This window comes from Acinonyx jubatus, chromosome B3, assembly GCF_027475565.1.
Source record: "Acinonyx jubatus isolate Ajub_Pintada_27869175 chromosome B3, VMU_Ajub_asm_v1.0, whole genome shotgun sequence".
Lineage (NCBI taxonomy): Eukaryota > Metazoa > Chordata > Mammalia > Carnivora > Felidae > Acinonyx > Acinonyx jubatus.
This window is the reverse complement of record NC_069386.1, coordinates 108,485,261-108,497,334: the sequence shown is the minus strand read 5'-3', so window position 1 is coordinate 108,497,334 and position 12,074 is coordinate 108,485,261. Positions and strand designations below refer to the sequence as shown.

At 39.9% G+C, this 12,074-nt stretch overlaps 2 protein-coding genes and 1 non-coding gene across 3 annotated transcripts in view; 2 read left to right on the top strand and 1 right to left on the bottom strand.

Annotated features, from left to right (window-relative positions):
* Window positions 1-244, bottom strand: part of MTHFD1 (methylenetetrahydrofolate dehydrogenase, cyclohydrolase and formyltetrahydrofolate synthetase 1) — a 61,651-nt gene extending 61,407 nt beyond the window's left edge. The window contains exon 1 of the mRNA XM_027065896.2: window positions 78-244. Within this exon, the coding sequence (XP_026921697.2) occupies window positions 78-118 (41 nt within the window). The 5' untranslated portion in view covers window positions 119-244. The remainder of the gene's footprint in view (window positions 1-77) is intronic.
* A 5,293-nt stretch (window positions 245-5,537) lies between these two features.
* LOC113601708 (small nucleolar RNA U3) lies at window positions 5,538-5,744 on the top strand. Its single transcript, XR_003422987.1, has one exon. It is a non-coding gene; the product is annotated as a small nucleolar RNA U3 (small nucleolar RNA).
* Window positions 5,745-8,470: 2,726 nt separating this feature from the next.
* LOC106971327 (plectin-like) overlaps window positions 8,471-12,074 on the top strand; it is a 38,912-nt gene continuing 35,308 nt past the window's right edge. The window contains 1 exon segment of the mRNA XM_053224539.1: window positions 8,471-8,608. Coding sequence (XP_053080514.1) covers window positions 8,471-8,608 — 138 coding nt within the window.

Below are 12,074 nucleotides of genomic sequence, written 5' to 3'. Positions count from 1 at the left end.
ATATGGGGACCTGCATACTCTGCTCAGAACCCTCGCCTGCAGCCCAACATGCCCTAACAACAATGACAGGTGCTTACGCGGAGACCACCTTCCCGTTCAGGATTTCCGCCGGTGCCATGGCCTTTATTAGTCCGCTGCCCACGATGTACACCACCGAAACTGAGGATCCAGTAGCTCCACTGGCGCGCTGGCCAGCACAACCCACGTGCTTAGCGACCACCCCCGGAGATCATGCTACTGCGCCTGCGCCACCCGCCCCTCCCCACCTTCGGCCCCGTCGATGCGCATGCGCAGTCCGGAAGGACCTAGGCACTTCTGTAGTGAAGAGCCGGGATTTGGACTTCCGAAAGCCCCGGAAAGATGGATGAACTAGGTGATGAGCGACTAGAGGGAATGATTGGCTGGTGGAAGGCGTAGTTTCAGATTGCGCCTTCGGGTGGGGCAGGGAACTGTCCGAAGAGGGGTCTGGCCTCCAGGCCAGCTCTCCGTGGGCGGAGCAGTGGGCGGAGTCGGAGGGGCGATCTCGCGGGAGAACGGTTTCGCGCGCGCGGGAGTGAGGCGGGTCTCTGGGGCAGAATTGCTCCCTGGGGAAGGTGTACCCCGGGGGCTGAAGGCGCGTGGCTTCCCCGGGAGAGTTCCGCCGGTCTCCGCGCGGGGTACCTGGTGGGGCGCAGGGCTGGCCTGGGGCGGCTTCTTCTCGCCCACCGGCGCTGTCAGACTGGTGTGGGGCTTCCACCCCTATTCTGAGTCCGAGGGTCCGAATAGCGCCCGTAACCGTTTTGAAATCTCGGGTGACTCCTGCTCATCCAAGGTCGAAGCGCTCTGGGTGAGACCCCTCTGAGCTGAAGCGCCGCCAGTCCCCAAGCGGCCGGGGTAACCTCGGGGTCGGTCAGTGCAAGCAAGGAGGGTCGTCGGCTCAGCAAGCCTAATTTTGTCAGCTCCCCCGCGAAGATCTAGGGTTGGAGGGGACGGACGCTGCTTGAACTAGGCGCCAAGTGACCCAAGGAGGGGACACTCCCTCCCCGCAGGCTCCACTCCGGAAGCGGGATGGGGCGTTTGTCCGCTCAGCTCTAGAAACTAGCTGCGTTCTTACTGTGCGGTCATCCCGGTGTAGCTGTAAAGTTAAGTTGTTCAGATCACTTCCTTTATTTTTTACCCCCAGTTTTACCGAGAGATAATTAACATACAATCCATGTAAGCTTAAAATGTAGAATAATGATTTGATCCCCGTGTATGTTATGAAATAATTACCACAAGAGGGTTAGTTAACATCTCCATTCTCACATAATGACAGTAGTTTGTGTGTGACAATAACATTTAAGGTTTACTCCCTTAACTTTCAAGTGTATAATACAGTATTGATGGTTGTTGGTTGTAGTCACCATGCTGAACATTGGATCCCCAGAACTTACTCTTCTTAATCGCTGTAAATTTATACCCTTAGATCGTCCCATTTCCCCTACCCCCTGGCAATCACCATTCTATTCCTATGAAGTAGGCTTTTTAAGATCCACATATAAATGATATCAGTATTTTTCTGTCCCTTACTTCATTTAGCCTATGCCCTCAAGGTCCACGTTATCCTAAAAGGCAGGATTTCCTTTTTTAATAGTCTTGTGGGTAGGTGGGTTGGATTGTGTATACCATTCTCTTTATCCATTCTTCCATGGGAATAAGTTGTTTCCATATATTGACTATTGTAAATAATGCTTCGATGAACAGGAGGGTGCAGATACCTCTTTGAGATAGTGATTTTGTTCAGGTCATTTTGGATTGACCAAATATCTGGGTTTCTTATAAAACATCTTTTACAGTGGCATGCTTCAACTAATGGCAGAGCTCATCTTCTGACCTTTTTTCTTTTTTTTTTTTTTAATTTTGGGCTTTTGGTAGGTGACTTTGGCCTTATTCCTAAATTCCGAGGATATTTTACAGTAGCCTTATATAGAGAGTCAGAGAATCTCTTTTTTGTTTTATTAACAGTTTTATTGAGATATAATTTATATGCCATAAAATTCACCTGATTTAAGTGTACAACTGAATGATTTTTGGTTGATTTACAGACTTGTACAACCACCACCAGTAGAATTAAATTTATTTTGGTGAACTTTCTTCTAGCAATTGCATTTACTTTACCATTCTTAAAGTTTGCACAAGTAGACAAAATAGAAGTACAACTTAATAATACATAATATGGGGGTGCCTGGGTGGCTCAGTCAGTTGGGTGTCCAACTTTTGACCTCAGCTCAGGTCATGATCTCAGGGTTGTGAGTTCAGGCTCCGTGTTGGGCTCCATGCTGACCATGGAGCCTACTTAAAAAAATAATAATAGGGGCGCCTGGGTGGCTGAGTCATTTGAGCTTCCGACTTCGGCTCAGGTCATGATCTCACGGTTCGTGAGTTCGGGCCCCGCACGGGCTCTGTGCTGACAGCTTGGAGCCTGGAGCCTGCTTCGGATTCTGTGTCTCCTCTCTCTGCCCCTCCCCCGCTCGTGCTCGGTCTCTCTCTCTCTCTCTCTCTCTCTCTCTCTCTCTCTCTCTCTGTCAAAAATAAATAAACATTAAAAAAAAATTTTTTTAATAATATATAATATAGTGATGTAATGTAATATCTTAATATGAGGACCTCTGAACACATACCCTTATATTGTGTTTGACCTAAACAAGTAAAATTAAGAGGAAAATTGAAGCAAATGTTCCTGGTAAATTGCAGGTAGTGAAACTTTTGTGGCTTATAATACCAAGTACATATTGACTATTTCAGCTGTCTTATTTGCTGAGGAAGATGGCAAAACCCCAATTTACAGCTGGAGAAATAGACTTTGAAGGATAACTTGCCCAAAGCTGTATAGCTGTGCCTGGGACAGGCCCCAAACCTTGATGCTTCGTTTCTAAATATATTGTCTTTTCCACCTCAACAACCTGGTTTTCAATAAAAATATCTTTATGTGACCTATATCATTCATTCATTCATTGAACAAATGGTTATTGAGTGGCTACTCTGCTAACAACAAAAAATACTGGGGTGCCTGGGTGGCATCCAACTCTTGATTTCGGCTCAGGTCTTGATCTCATAGTTTGTGGGATTGAGACTCACGTTGGGCTCCGTGATGTCAGCGTAGAGCCTGCTTGGGATTCTCTCTCACTCCTTCTCAAAAATAAATACAAACTTAAAAAATTACTGCTCAGGGTGCTAGAGATACCATAGTGAAACAATGAATTTTCTGTCCCCAGCTAATATTCTGGTAACAAAACAATGACCAATTAAAGAAATATATGCTCTAATTTTAGATATTGACATATCATTTTTTAAAAATAGACAAGCTGAGAGGCGCCTGGGTGGCTCAGTCGTTTGAGCATCTGACTTCGACTCAGTCATGATCTCATGGCGTGTGAGTTCGAGCCCTGCGTCGGGCCCTGTGCTGACAGCTCAGAGCCTAGAGCATGCTTTGGATTCTGTGTCTCCCTCTCTCTCTCTGCCCCTCCCCTGCTCGCACTTTCTCTCTCTCAAAATAAATAAACATTAAATTTTTAAAAAAACAAAAAAAATAATAATAGACAAGCTGAGAGGTTGGGCAATGGTGGTTAAGAGGCAGGAAAGTACTGTTTTAGAAATGTGGTAAGAAAGGCTTCTCTGGGGAATCTGACTTGGGCAGAAACCTGTTTGAAAAGAAATTGGGGTGTAAGAGAGTGGATTTGGTTCGAGCAACTGGAAAGATGGAGTTGTCCTATATTGAATTGAAATAAGATAGCTCTGTGGCAGGAGCAGGTTTTGAATTTTAATTCAGTTTTAGATGTTTTCAGAGACTTCTTAGACATCCAAATGAAATAGATATTTAAGTCCATGAGATTAGATAAGAGCCCATGAAGGGAATGGATGTAGGTAGAGAAAGGACCAAGAACTGATCCCCAGGACATTTCAGTGTTTAGAATTCAAGAAGATGAGGAAGAACCTGGAGAGCAGATAGAAAAGCAAGGTTCAGGGGCACCTGGATGGCTCAGTCTTTTAAGCATCAGCTCAGGTCATTATCTCATGATTCATTGTTTCGAGCCCTGTGTTGGGCTCTGTAGGGACAGCTCAGAGCCTGGAGCCTGCTTCAGATTCTGTGTCTCCCTCTCTCTCTGACCCTCGCCTGCTCATGCTGAGTCTCTCTCAAAAATAAATAATAAACATTAACACAATTTTTTTAAGAAAGTTAAAGTTAAAGTTTTAAGAAAGTTAAAGTCCAGTGTGTTATGAGGAAAACCACGGAGGCATACCGCTTTAGAAGACAGGTAAAGAGTTTTATGGGAAAAGGGGTAACTCAAATATATTGCAAATTGGTCAGATCAGGTAAAGATTGAGAATCAATAATTTCACAGAGAATAGAAAGACAAAATATTTTTATTCAAATGATCTTAATGGCAGTTGCTTGAAAAAAATGCAACCTTTTGCAGAAGCTCCATTTGTTCCAACATTTTGAGGACAATCTGATACTATCTATCAGAAACTTAAATGTATGCTTTCTTTAACCTTGTAATTTCACTTGTAGGAATTTATCCTGGAGTATAAAAGTGTACAAATGTATAAGTGTTCCTCACAGTGTTCAGTAGTAAAAAAATCTTCATCAGGACGGATACAGTGGTTAAAGGAGCAATAGATATGTAATGGATGCATATTGATGTGTAAGATAGCTTTCACATTTTGTTAAATGATAAACTCAGGTTATTCAATAAAATGTATAATATGATTTAATTTATGTTAATATATGTAAAACAGGCCTTCTTTGATTATACTATCAAAAGCTGCCTGCCTACTCATTTAACTCATAACTGTCACATTAGCCTATTTTATTCACAACTCTTTATCACTATGTAAAATAATCTTATTTATATACTTGTTCACTTTTTCCACCAGAATATAAGCTTTGTAATACATTTCCTGTCTTGTTCATGCTTCTATTCCTGCTGCTTAGGGATATAATTTTTAAAACCTTGTTTTAGGGGAAACTTATATTGCTTATTTTCTAAGGTTAGTAATTAACTATTACTCTCATTCCAATGAATATCACTTTGTGCTGCCTCATTTTTAATATTTATAAATGAAGATAGTACAACAGTCATTCTCAACCCTAAAGCAACAGTAAAATTACTTGTGTAGCTTTAGAGGAAAAAAAGTTATGCATAGGCTCCAGTGTAGACCAATTAAGTCAGAATTTGGGGTGGGATCAGGGTATCAGTATTTTTTTAAAAGTTTTCATTGAGATTCTAATGTGCAGGCAGAGCTGAGAACCAAGAAGATGAGAAGATGACATTTAAAGTATAATCCCAATGATTCTGGTATCAAGAATACATAACAGGAAGACTATACTTTCAGGGAGCATTTCTTTTTTTTTTTTTTTTTTTTTTTTAATGTTTATATGAGAGCGTGTGCACGCAAGTGGGGGAGGGGCAGAAAGAGATGGGAACAGAGGATCTGAAGCAGGCTCCGCTCTGACAGCGGAGAGCTGAATGTGGAACTTGAACTCACGAAATATGAGATCATGACATGAGCCACCCAGGTGCCCAGGGATCATTTCTGTAGTTCATTACTAGAGAAGTTTCTCTGAACATGTAGAGTACTTACAACTACAGGGAGGAGGTGCAGTGTCCTTTCCTGAGTATGAAGCTGGCTTTGGTGTTGGTTTTACAGCTGCTTTTTACCCTTGGTGATGGTTCTTTTCCTCCTTTGAGCGATTAAGAAGAAAGGGACATGGTCTGGGTGGCTTCTTAAAAAAAAGAAAAAAGCATATTAGGGACATACTTTCTCTAGTGTAAAAAAGTATTTGCTTAGAATTAGAATATCAGTTTTGCAGACAAATCATCTTCTGCTTTAGAAATAGTAGATTGAATCAAATCATTTTTTCCTCTCAAAGTACTTCTTCCCTGAATGAGGTATTGGAGAGAAGTTTCACCTATTTCAAGAATTTCACAAAAGACCCCAAATTTTCTGGAAGGTTTACTTTCAGGGGAATCACTTTCTTCAGAGTTCTTAGGTTTACTAGTGCCTGATGAAAATCGCTTTGTGCTTTCACGTCATAAATTAGGGAAATAGTCATGGGCTACCTTACTGCATCCCTTTGGAAGGACTTTTCCCTTCCTTGGAGTTCTGTGATGCGTTCACCTAGAAACAGCTTCTTTGTTGTGCAAACATTCTACTGGCAAATCGTGCCAGGCTGCCACTCACCTTGGACAATTCAAGTTTCTTCTGGGAATTGAACTTAAATTCGGACTTTTCTCTTGTGTTTGATATGGTAAAAATGCATGGTTTTTACATTCTGAAGCATAGTGAAGTGTAACATACTGTATCTTTTCTCATTTGAAGTATTGATACATCTTTTAAATGAATAGAAAAACAGAATAGTCATCTAGGAACCTCTCATCACAGAAGAATTCTGTCATATTGCTCTATTTTGTGTAGTCTCCTAATACATTTTTATTATATAAGGTTAGTTTGGGACAACAGTACTATTACCCATATGAGTTAACTTTGTATTAAGGAATTTTTTTTTCTGTTGGGTTCTTTAGTTGTTCAATGTGTATTTTTTGTGCCTACCCTTGAGATGATAGAGATAAACCAGAAATAGATCCTGCTCTTAGGGACCTTTAATGCAGTAGGAGAGATAATATTTTTACATAATCCAACATTGAATGAGGTAACAGTTGAAAGGAAGGTGTAGATCATACACTACAAGAGTTAGAGAAAGAGATTACTCTTACCTTGCAGGAATTGGGGACTGAGGTGGTATTTGAACTGATATTGAAGAATTTATATGTTCATGCTTTTGGAGGTATAGTTTGGTCCACATAATAATATAGCCAGGTTTTTAGAAGCAATATGAATGAAACTCATTAAGTAACTTTGTTTTTAATAGAGCATAATTTTCATAAAATGTAAGGAAATAAAAGTAAAGGATAGAATTCTTTAAAAAAATTTTATATTTATATTTGAGAGAGAGAGACAGTGCATGAGCAGGGGAGGAGCAAAGAGAGACACGGAACAGAATCTGAAGCAGGCTCCATGCTCTGAGCTGTCAGCACAGAGCCCGTCATGGGGCTTGAACTCATGAGCCGTGAGATCATGACCTGAGCCGAAGTCAGATGCTCAACCGACTAAGGCACCCAGGTGCCCCTAGATTTCTTACAGAGATGTTTGTCTCCACTATCATTTTTGTTCCAGAATTTAGGAGCTATTTATTCTCCCTTTTCATTCACCAAAACTTAAGTTGTTTTTCAATTCTCTTCTTTGGTTCTTAGAAAAGGAATGTAGTAATGATTGTAGGTATTAAATGATAAGAATGAGGAAAACACTAAAGTCTCATTAGAGATATTTGCACTTTATTTATTTTTTAAGATTTTATTAAGTAATCTCTACACCCAACATGGGGCTTAAACTCACAACTCTGAGATCAAGTCACATGCTGCACCCACTGAGCCAGCCAGGTGCCTCAGAGATACTTGTACTTTAGTAATTGCCTTAAATATCAAAAGAATGAAATAATACAGGAATTTCAAAATGGATTTCAGGGTTAGTGAATAAAATCAGGCCTTCATGCTTTCTGTTCCATGTTATTCAAGTCACACATCTTGAATTTTTTTTTTTTCTCTGTGAAAATGCCTTTAATCTAGGAAAGTTTAATTTCCTGGGAGATACCAACCAGCCAAAGAAACACATATCCCACTTACATGCAGCCCTCTGGCCTTCAGTTTTTCTAAATGTGGCTTTCTCCTCCCCTTCCCTCATACATCCCCTGATCTTAAAAAAGAAATCTCCTTTTCTTAATAAAGAAATCTCTTATTGTCTAATAAAATGTGAACATTAATTTGGAAGATGGCTTTCCACTCTTGCCTTTACTTTAACGTTAGAAAAGAAAGATAATATATGAAGTTGAACTGAGTAGGGAATATGGATTTAAGGCAGTACTCAAGTTCTTGGGAAATTGAATTTATGAAAATTATAGTGTAAAGTTACATTCTGCTGAGGCAAAAAGAGCACTCTGAGTTATCAGATGCTACATTATGAACTCATGTTAGACTTTTTATCTTTTGGCTGAATCCAGAGGGATATAGTTAGGGATCCTGATAGATAGAGAAACTGAAAATGAAGGCTATTTGCAAGTCTTATTTCCATAGATATGATTCATAAGTAGCATTTAAATATGATATGAGCACATATATATACATTAGCAGGCTGTTTCCACCAGTTACAACTTAAACCATGATTTGATCTTTAGAAGGTAGATCTGCCTTGTCTCCCAGCAACAGGCTCAGCAGGCATCTCCTTCTCAAGTCTGGCTAAGGTGTGTGGATCTGAAGTGGAACCTTCCTAAAGACATTGTTATAGATGCTGGGCATACCTCAGCAGCAATTCCTGACTGCTCTGTGCAGACTCTCCTTGGAAGCACCTCGGATCACCATTACTAGATCTGTTTCATGCTTCTTTTATTTCCAACATGTCAGGCCCTCTCCAGTTTTTAAACCACTCAAATCCAGGAAGCCTTGCTACTGGCCGAAGCAAAGGGCTCCACGAGGCTAAGCCATCAAAAGCCAAGCATCTATCAACTCACACATCTCAGAAAAATAGCCCAGTGGTGAGTTGTACGCTGGCATTTATTTTTTTGCCCTGTTCTTAGAAGACAGAGGTACAACAACTCCTGCACAGTTGAGGGCCAGGAGAAAGGAAAGTCCAGTTCTGTTTGCCCACCTGCCTGTGCGAGCACCCTTTTATGTCTTTGCTAGTGACTGATCTAAGATGTGAGGTCAAATGAACTCTCATTTCTTTTGATTCCCGGCTTGACTCTAGAATAAGGAACAGTGAAGCAACTAAATCTAATGGAACCTCAAAGTGGATTTTGTTTATATTTGCCTTTTTGGTGGTTCTGACATTTCACTGAGGCCCAATAATCCCAAAACAATATAAAAATAGACTCTAACGGGCCTCTGAATTAATTTGACCCAACTCTATCATTTTCCAAATTAGGAAACAGCACTAGAGAGGCCACAGTGATTTGGGGGCAGAACTAAGTAGTCTTGAGTCCTGTTACCTTTTACCATATTCCCTCCACATGCACCATATTACCTCCTTGGTTTACAGCCTTGTTTTATTAGGGCTAGACCCTAATGAGACTCTTTCTGAAGGTTACATATCCTCTTGGATCAGTTGATGTCCCTTCCATTGATGTTTTTAAGATCACTAGAAAGATCCACCTTGTCTTTAGCATACAGCTCTTCGGGGATGAAGTCTGAGCTTGGGATGAAAATGCAGACTAGCGTAGTTTATTTCCTACTCCCCATATTGGGGTTAAATGAGAATCACAAGCTTAGTTGCTTTGCTAGGAGAAGAAATGTTTTACAGTAAAAATAAGTTGTGGATGAATGGATAAAGAAATGTTACATATACATGTATATACACACGTACCCATTGCACAGATTTATATTTGACCCCCCCCCCCCAAGTTGCTTCACTTCTTCTTTTAAAAGAGATCAAACTTGACTGGTAACAGTTGACGACCATTGTGTAACTTTTGATCCCATCCCCAGCTCTTGGGACGGATGATATAAAAAATTTAACAAGATCAGACATCAACCAGTAAGAATCTTTGCCATTCCTAGCACTGGGGCAGGCCTTGGAGTTTCTGCTGTTGAGCATTAGGTATCTTGGATACTAGACTGAAGTGGGGTGAGCACCCCCACGGTCTGGGGTGGTGAGATATGGAGGTGTTAGGGAAGCTGCTATATATTTTTTTAACTATTTATTTTGAGGTGGGGGGAGGGGCAGAGATTGAGAGGGGGAGAGAAGCCTAAGCAGGCTCTGCACTGTCAGCACAGAGCCCAGTTAGGGGAAATGTGAGATCATGACCCCACCTGATACCAAGAGTTGGACACTCAGCCGACAGAGCCACTCAGGTGCCCCAGGCAGCTGCTATTATAAACCTCTGTGAAAGTGTTATTTGGCCATCTTGGGCCTTTTTTTTTTTTTTTTTTTTTTTTTTTTCATTTTGGGAGAGAACTCTTGTGAACTAAGTGTATATATAATCTTTATGTTCTTGCATATATATGAAGGCTTTTAATGTTTTAGGCATTTAAAAAATTACATAAATGGTATTCTAGACATAACTTTCTGCCATGCTATTTGCACTCAATCTTATGTTTTTGAAAGTTGTTCTTTTTGATTCACATTAGTTTAGTCTGTGAACGTTAACTGCTGCATAGAATTTCATTACAAATTAATATATCACATTTTTTATATATTTTAATTTCTGTATATATACGAGCCGCAGTTGCGTATTCTTTTACGGCATGCCTCCTTATCCATATCTTTTAAACTATGAAATAAAAAGTTTTCAAACTGTATTTGAAAGAACTATATACAAAAAATAAATTGTAGGTTGTATATTGCTTATTTTTATGAACCAAAAGCCTAACTGGAAATAATAGTTATTATTTTTATTTTTATTATTGGTGTTTTAAGTCTCAGTGATACTGCAAGGAAAAATAATGCTTATTTTTTGTACATGACTTTCTTAAATCCTGAAAGCTAACTATATTAGCTTTAGTCTTAAAAGGGAATAAAAAGACTGGGACACCTGGGTAGCTCAGTTGGTTAAGTGTCTGACTTCGGCTCAGGTCATGATTTCACGGTTTGTGAGTTGGGCCATGCGTCGGGCTCTGTGCTGACAAGTCAGAGCCTGGAACCTGCTTCGGATTCTGTGTGTCTTTCTCTCTGCCCCTTCCCTGCTCATGCTCTGTCTCAAAAATAAATAAGGATCTAAAAAAAAAAAAAAAACTAAAAAAAAAAAAAGAGGGAATAAAAAGAAATATTCCTTGTTTAAAAAAAAATAAATCTTAGTGAGATTGAAGTGTACTAGTCTACGGCCATACCACCTTGAACGCTCCTGATCTCGTCTGATCTCGGAAGCTAAGCAGGGTCGGGCCTGGTTAGTACTTGGATGGGAGATTGAAATGTACTAAATAAGATAGCTAGCACGTTTTAATCAGTTTACTCTCATTTTGGATCTCGGGTATGCTGTCAAGTTACTCATGTTAGTTCATGGTATATTGTCATCTTTCTGTGTAAGGTTGTGCTTTGCTTTTTTCCCCATAATCTCCATTTGTATCCCATTTCAATCTAATATATTTGATATATGCCTTTGAATATGTATACACATCTTTTAAAAATACGTGGCTTTGTTTTGTGTATGGATTTATTTTCAAAAATACGACATGCTTAGAAAATTACAAAATGTATACACACGATTAGATAACGAAACAAATACCTATGAACTTACTCCCTAGTTTCACAGAACATTGCCTTATCCGCTTCCTGTGTGCCCCTTCCTAACTAAATCCCTTTCCTCCCACCTAAACCTCAAAGTAGTAGATGTTTTGAATTTTGCATCTGTCATTCCTTGTTTCTTTTCCTAGTTAATCACCCATACATGTATCCCTAATCCATATTTTTATCGGTTTTGAAAGTTGATTTGAATTGAATTATACTGCTTTCTTTTGTTACTTCTTTTGCTTTGTTTGTGTTGATGCAGTTATTAATAATTACGACAGTTATTAATAATTTTGGGGTGTCTGGGTGGCTCAATCAGTTGAGCACCTGACTTTTGATTTTAGCTCAGGTCATGATCCCAGGGTCATGGGATCCAGCCCTGCATCAAAGAGATTCTCTCTTTCTTGGGGCACCTGGGTGGCTCCAGTCAGTTAAACATCAGACTTTATAGCTCAGGTCATGATGTCAAGGTTTGTGAGTTTAAGCCCCATGTTGGGCTCTGTGCCAACAGCTCAGAACTTACTTTGTATCCTCTGTCTCCCTCTTTCTCTGCCCCTCCCCTGCTGGTTCTCTCTCTCTCTCTTTTCTCTATCTCTCAAAATAAATAAACTTAAAAAAAAAGATTCTGTCTGTCTTTCTCTGCCCCCTCCCGTTTGTGTGTGCTCTCTCTCTCTAAAATAAAAAAATAATAAATGAAAAATTAATTTCCATCATTATGCAGTATTTTATTGTATGAAATAAATTATTTACCTATTATTTACCTATTAAACTCTTAGTTG